General features: G+C 35.6%; 1 protein-coding gene across 1 annotated transcript; it reads right to left on the bottom strand.

Moving 5' to 3' along the window:
• Positions 1-2,711: 2,711 nt before the first annotated feature.
• On the bottom strand, positions 2,712-5,268 carry LOC132054496 (NAC domain-containing protein 71-like). Its single transcript, XM_059446492.1, has 4 exons — positions 4,527-5,268; positions 3,700-3,977; positions 3,273-3,593; positions 2,712-3,178 (listed from the first exon to the last, which is right to left on the bottom strand). Exons 1-4 carry the CDS (start codon positions 4,681-4,683, stop codon positions 2,906-2,908), a joined length of 1,029 nt encoding a protein of 342 aa, XP_059302475.1. The 5' UTR covers positions 4,684-5,268; the 3' UTR covers positions 2,712-2,905.
• Between the last annotated feature and the right edge of the window lie 1,485 nt (positions 5,269-6,753).

Below are 6,753 nucleotides of genomic sequence, written 5' to 3'. Positions count from 1 at the left end.
TACTGTTCGTGCCTTTATATATATATCTGGTGCAATATATATAAATATAAAAATAATATTTTTTGCAACAAAGGTTGTTCAGAACGAACACCCTTGTACTATGAGCTAGCAGATACAGTGAGTAGCTAATTTGGAGAGATTGTACTTTCTTGGCTTGCTAAATTTCCAGTTTGTTACTGATGGGGATGTTTTCTATTCCTGTAATTACTGGCATTGCCACCTTCATGCCGTCATTTTTCAATAGGACGATATGTCATATGCGAACAAAGAACACACGCAGAATGAAAAAAAAAAAAAAGCATTATAAGAGCTGATACTTTTTAATGATGTGAGGCGCTTTTTTAGAAAATTGCATGCTTGGCCCAAAGCTATATATACGCTAGCCTACTTATGATGAGTGATACTTTAATGACTAAGTCGCTTTTTAAAATCACATGCACCAAAGCGACAATATCACATCACGTTAAGAGATTTTCGAACTTGCACCAACAATGTAGTGAGCCAATGGTTGAGAGACAGTATGAATACGGGAGTAAATCGTACGGCACTTAAATGGACAACGTCACATCACGGTAGACAGATTTCGACGTTAGCCCAACAACTGACGAGCCAATGGTTTGGAGGACGAGTATGGAATACGTAGCGTGTGCGCGGGCTCGTAGCTGTTTCGTCGTTTAAGCCACATAACCTTTACCCGTAGCTTTGAAGACTATATACGCATTGGCCGAGCCGATTTACAACCTTTACCCGCATTAAGACGACACACGCCTTGTTCGATGACCGTAAACACCTCGACGACGTGGACGACACATTGACAAGTTGAAATTCTCACCTGTAATGAGTCATGCGAAACTTAGTTCGAGGAGATTGTCGAAGGTATGAACAAAGCATACTTCACATTGGTAATGAAGAAAAAGTTGAGCTACTTATAACGGAACATACTCTTAATGACGCGAGAAAACCATGTGGGCTTGGCCCAAAGCGGACAATATCACGTCATGTTAAGAGTATCTTTGGACCGTTTAGCCCAACACAAAGTGGAATATTACTTTAAAGCACTGGCCAAAGAGTACTCTAAAAAAAACATAGGTAAATCCATATAGGAGATTAGATCTGTTTTTATTGTGAGATTACTTGTGTAGTGATAAAGGTGCCACACGCTTCTTTGATTCCTCTCCAGCTACCTATGGTATTATGGCTGAACTAATAGGGGGTGGAAAAGAGGAGTGTTTGATAAGTTAGTGTACCTATCTTTCTTTCTCTTTTTGAGTCAATGGCTGCTCATGAGCTTTTGGTTACACTTTTCTAGAGCTTTGTTAGGAAGAATAGTTTGGAGGACATCTTTTGAAATTTAGTTCATAGAGAGATTAAGCATCAATTAATTGATTCTCACTTATATGTGGCTGCTTTGTTATTTTTCTTGTTTGATTTAGCAACTTCATCAGTTAAGTTACCTTGTGGGATCACACTGGGTATGGTGGTGATGTTGTATCAGTTAAGTTACCTTGGTTCCTTCCAGCATCAGTTGTGTCCGAGGCAAGAAATAATTACTATTTATTCTTAAGAACTTTGTGAAGTGCTCTTAGTTGATCATGAGCTATGAATTAGATCATAGATGTGAGCAGAATGGCAATCATTATCAATGATGATCAAATTACGTCAAACCTAGCAATCTGAATCATTTTTGTGTGTGAGAAAGGCAAGTAAAGCACTTAATCATGTAATTGAATTTAATATGTTGATCCTATGAAAATGGTGTTACAAAACTCAAAAACCCTTTTGCTTGCTTTCTTGTATCCTTTGCTTGGGAGTTACTTTTGTGTTCCCTAAAGCAATAATCTCTATGGTCATTTGCTGTAGATTCTTGATCATGATTACTTTGAACTATCAAAATGACATCAATATAGACTTTATATTGTAAATAAGTTGGAAGAAGTGTAACTTGTTAGAGATCACATTAAGAGTCTAAATTTTGACGGTAAGAAGTCAGCTGATGAATATGAGAAAATAAGTGGAAATTCACTTATTTTCCATTACCTAAACGAACATGAGAAAATAAGTGAAAATTCACTTATTTTCTAGAAAAACATTTTCCAGGAGAACATTTTCCTTGGAGAACATTTTCCTCCATACCGAACACACCCCAAATCTTTGTCACATATGTTTAAACAGTTCAATAGCTTTGAATAATGCAACCAATAATTGCTGAAGAGAGGAACCAATAGTTGCTAGAGAGGAAGCTCTGCCGGTCAACATAAATAGTTCCCTAACAAGTTAATACGTATATAACAAATGTATTTCAACTTAGTGAAGCTGTTTGTCATTTCTGGTACAAGGAAATTCTGATAATTATAATATTTTGTGGCCAAAACCATTAAATTCATACGGTTTAAGACATTTTGGCAATGTTTGAAGCAGGAAAGACCATAAATCCATATGGTTCACACATAGTTTGGCTCAGTTTTGGTTCCTGATAACAAGTCCATACATAGAATTGATCAGCAAGAGAACATTGCATATCAGAAAGGAAATGGGGGATTCTATCTAAGAGGTTCAGCTACTAACTTGACCATTTCCCAGTGAGATTGTTAAAAATGATCATCACTGGGTATCTCATACTTCAATGACAACACACTAGCTAGATTTGAACTTAGAAAACTAAAGACACTGTAATAAGATAAAATGACTCTAAGACAGACATTAAAAAGCTGTTGTCTCAGAAAACAACTTTAGATTATTTCAGTAGCATACTGAGATGCATTGAGCTCTTCTTACTAGATTCTCACATCAGACTACTTAAATTATCTTCCTGTGACCATACACCATTAAGATTTCCCAAAATCCCGTTTTCACTATTCTGTTGCATGTTAGAGCTAATGTTAGACCTATTTCACCTCAATGTTCATCAGAAGAGATTTTGATTGTCCAATAAGTTGTTCTGGTTATAACCTTTAAAAGAAATATCCTCACTGCCATAGAGATCCATGTAGTTTCCATGGACTGAGAAGGGAGATACATAGCCATATCCACTAAGATCACCAGAAAGTTCAACTTCCTCTCTAAAATTGGGGAAAGATGAACTTGATGTGAAGTCATACTGATCACTTGGCTGCCATAAAGTCGAGTTTGAGAACTCATGCAGATAGTTTCCAGATATACTTCTTCCTTGAGGACATTCCTATATCCAGCCACCAAAAAAAAAAAAAAAATATTAGTATGAAGTTCATACGAAATACAGGAATCAATGTAGAAAAACAAACAAACATCAATACCTTTGAAGGATCAAGAATCCTATTCTGTGACATCCATATATTTGCAGCATCAGTTGCCATTGCAGAGTCATACTCCCGTACTTGTGTTGTCTGGTAAGGAGAATTAATAGGAGTTGAATAGTTGCTGTCACTGGACATGTATGTAGCTTGAGTTGGCATATCATCAGAAAGGAGAAGAGGTTCATTTGAGGTTTCTGCTGAGGTAAAAGCTTCATTGCTCGAATTGCATTCAACCTGTTTAAAGGTTGTTCCTCCATGAACGTCACTTGTCTTTGATGAATTTTCCTTTCTCTTGATGACACGACAAAGAGCAAAAGGCCCCTGAAGATATTTAAATAGGACTAGTTCTTATATAATGATCCTGTTCTTTTTTTTTTTTGAAATTTTCATTAAGTTGAAGAAGTTCATGATGAGATTTGCCAATTACCTGGAAACTAGGAGTGCCTTGTGAAGCATCACCACAGAGACGATATTCATGCATCAACCAATCAGTTCTATTCCCGAGAGGAGCTCTTCCGCGATAGAAAACTAGAGTCTTTCTGTATCCAACAACTGTAGGCTTACAGACAACTTTCCTGTCTTTCCCTGTTGCTTTCCAGTATCCAGATTTAGTGGCTCGATTGGTTCGCAAGCCATTCGGGTATTTCTTGTCCCGAAGGCAGAAAAAGTACCACTCCATGTCACGCTTAGGCAAGAAAGATTTTTCTGCATCCCAAAGACATTGTATCAGTATCCCAAAATACCAACTTCAGAAATAAGCAAGCTGTATGAACCAACTATAACAAGAAACTTCTGATGCTTTAGACATGTTTTTTTTTCTTTTTGATATGTGGTTAGGGTGTGAGTATGAAAATAAAGATGCCCCACAGATATCTTGTGACAAGACAAAAAAGATTAGCCAAGCTATAAAACAAAGAAGTTTCCAGTAACAACTCATTTCATGGTTAGTTTCACCGATGATCACTAAACTTATTCTTTGCAACGCTAAAGTCACAAAATTAACTTTTGTAACATTAATCACTAAATTGTATGTTAGTTGCTCAGAAAAATCACCAGAAAGTCAAATTTCCGGCATCAGGAAATATGATATGCCATTATCACATTATCATTTTGCTACCGTTGTACATGCCACCATGACTTTCTTGCAAATCTATACAAAGACAATATGATTTGTATGTTGCGCAATTCGTCGAAGACATATTTCTTAACGCTGAGGTAAGTTTTCAAGAGAACAAGGTGATCAAGAATGTATACCTGGAAGCTCCCATGGGTCAAATTTGTACAAGTCTATTATTGGTATGACTTCCAACTCAATTTCAAGTTCATCAGTCTTCCTTTTCAGGTAATATCCAACTAATTCCTGATCAGTTGGATGGAAACGAAATCCTGGAGGTAGTGATATTTCTCCCATGAAAGTAAATGTTCCAAAATCCTACTGAACAAAATCTCCAAAACTAGAAACAATAGATCAGGCAGAAAGTTCAACAGAAGTTAAAACCAATATATGAAAAACAGCTAAGTGCCCCAATTGTACCTATTGAAAATTTGAAATATCCAAAAATAAAAACTTTTGGCTACACTGAATTTTGTCTCAAGAATTGGAATCAATTTACATAAAATGCACCCTTGAGACAACAAAATCATCTTCCGGGGAAAAAAATTCAAACCTCCAAAAAGCTCCCCTTCCCCCACCAAAAAATCCTTGAAATTTGAATTGAAAGGAAAGTCCAGTGGAATTAAAATGCCCAGAAGGCAAAAAGAATTCCACAAAATGTCACTGTATGATTGGTCAAATGTTAAGAAAATGGATCTTTTTTCTAGTAACAAGATCCTAAACAGTTCAGAAGTTACAAATTTGATGATTTTGAGTGATCAACGCCCAAAAACTGAGACCAGATAAAGGTTTTTAGTAAGGAATACTTAATAGTTTAGAGTCTATATGAAGAACAGAAGTTTGTGTAGAGTAAAAACAGAGGAGCTTGGATGAGCTTTTATAGGCTATGGACAAGCCAAAAGTTCCAAAAATATGAAAACCGAAAGAAATGTAGCTTGTCTAGGCTACCAATAAATTACACAAGGATGACCCCACCAAAATCAGAACCAGATTCACTCTAAAAACAGGTATGTCCTGCAAAAGCAATCACTACTGACATTAAAAAATTTGTAGGTGACTGAGCATCCTGGATTTCTTTTTATTTACTTGATCACTTTTAGTATTGGACTATAACTATGCCCCTGAGATATACTTAATAAAATTGAGTAATTAAAAATGTGTTCCTCCAAAAGTTAAGCTCACACTTCTATTGGTATTAGAATAGGCAGAGATCTTGTGTTCGAATCTCACCTCCATACCCATTATCATAATGACCTTCCAAGTGTTTGGCCCATGAAAAAGAATCAAGTCCGCACGTGAGAGTGTGTTGAGACATAATATAATTAAGTAATTAAAAGTATGTTCTCTCTAATAGCTTAAGATTTTAGATGAGATGGCCATGCACTTAAATATTTGTGTGAGTTTATTCACATTGTCAATCCCAAGCACGGATGAATGAATGAGGTTATGATAGATTGATAGTCACTTTAAAGCTTCTCAATTTATGGTGAATCTTCATGATTCAAAAAACTAAACTCAAACAAAATGACATGTGAATTATAATTATTCATAAAATCGATCTCAACTTACTTGGTATAGATATTAGTGATCTTTTTCACATTAGTATTAAGCTATAAAGATTCTTCCAAATATTTTGGTCAGAAGTCTTTCCCTACTAGTCTTGAAATCATGTATTCCTTCCGCATCGTCATGAGTCAGACAAAATCATTTTTAGTTGATCTAATGGGAGTGATTTTGTCATGGTATGGCCCAGTGTTCGAAATGAAGAAGTCCTTAAAAGTGTTTGATGAGTTCATTGACATTTTTTTGTAGTGACCAAAGAGTGCGACTCAGTGGAAACTGTTATTCTGATTCTTTCCATTCACTTTCTTCTAAATATATTTATCTATCGGATGCATGTTGATGTCCCCTCAGAGACTTTGAATTCACATTCTCTTGGTAAAGTTGTAAGGATCAGATTACCTACATTGTATTAATATAGGGTGAGGAGAACTAATATTCAAAGAAACTCCATTGTTTGAGATATTATAAAGTCATACGGTAAGTAAAAACCTTAAAAGAAGCAGAGCATTTAATGTAATCAAGTGAAAGAAACACTTTGCTGGCAAATAGAGATTACAAAACTCACACCCGAAAAAAATTATATAAAGAAAGGGAGTTTAACTTTTACGTAGACTATCATGTCATGTAAAAGATAGCTACAGTTAATGTCCATAAGAAGTGAGATTTGTTATTAAGCTGGAAAATAGGTAGGCTACATGCTACTGTAGGCCATAGGGGTAAAATACACAAATAGTGTAAAAAGATTACACTCTAATGTTATAAGTTACAGTAAATCCTAAAGGAAATGGCAACTATATAACGGTA

This window comes from Lycium ferocissimum, chromosome 4 (genome assembly GCF_029784015.1).
Source record: "Lycium ferocissimum isolate CSIRO_LF1 chromosome 4, AGI_CSIRO_Lferr_CH_V1, whole genome shotgun sequence".
Classification (NCBI taxonomy): Eukaryota; Viridiplantae; Streptophyta; class Magnoliopsida; order Solanales; family Solanaceae; genus Lycium; species Lycium ferocissimum.
This window is presented reverse-complemented; position numbering and strand designations above follow the sequence as displayed.

Bases quoted from the DNA above. Each gene is read 5' to 3' on its own strand.
- LOC132054496 (XM_059446492.1), bottom strand. From the start codon at position 4,683: ATGGGAGAAATATCACTACCTCCAGGATTTCGTTTCCATCCAACTGAT. The intron at 3,978-4,526 runs GTATACATTCTT...TTTGGGATGCAG, and splicing joins TGACCCATGGGAGCTTCCAG to AAAAATCTTTCTTGCCTAAG. The intron at 3,594-3,699 runs GTAATTGGCAAA...AAATATCTTCAG, and splicing joins AAGGCACTCCTAGTTTCCAG to GGGCCTTTTGCTCTTTGTCG.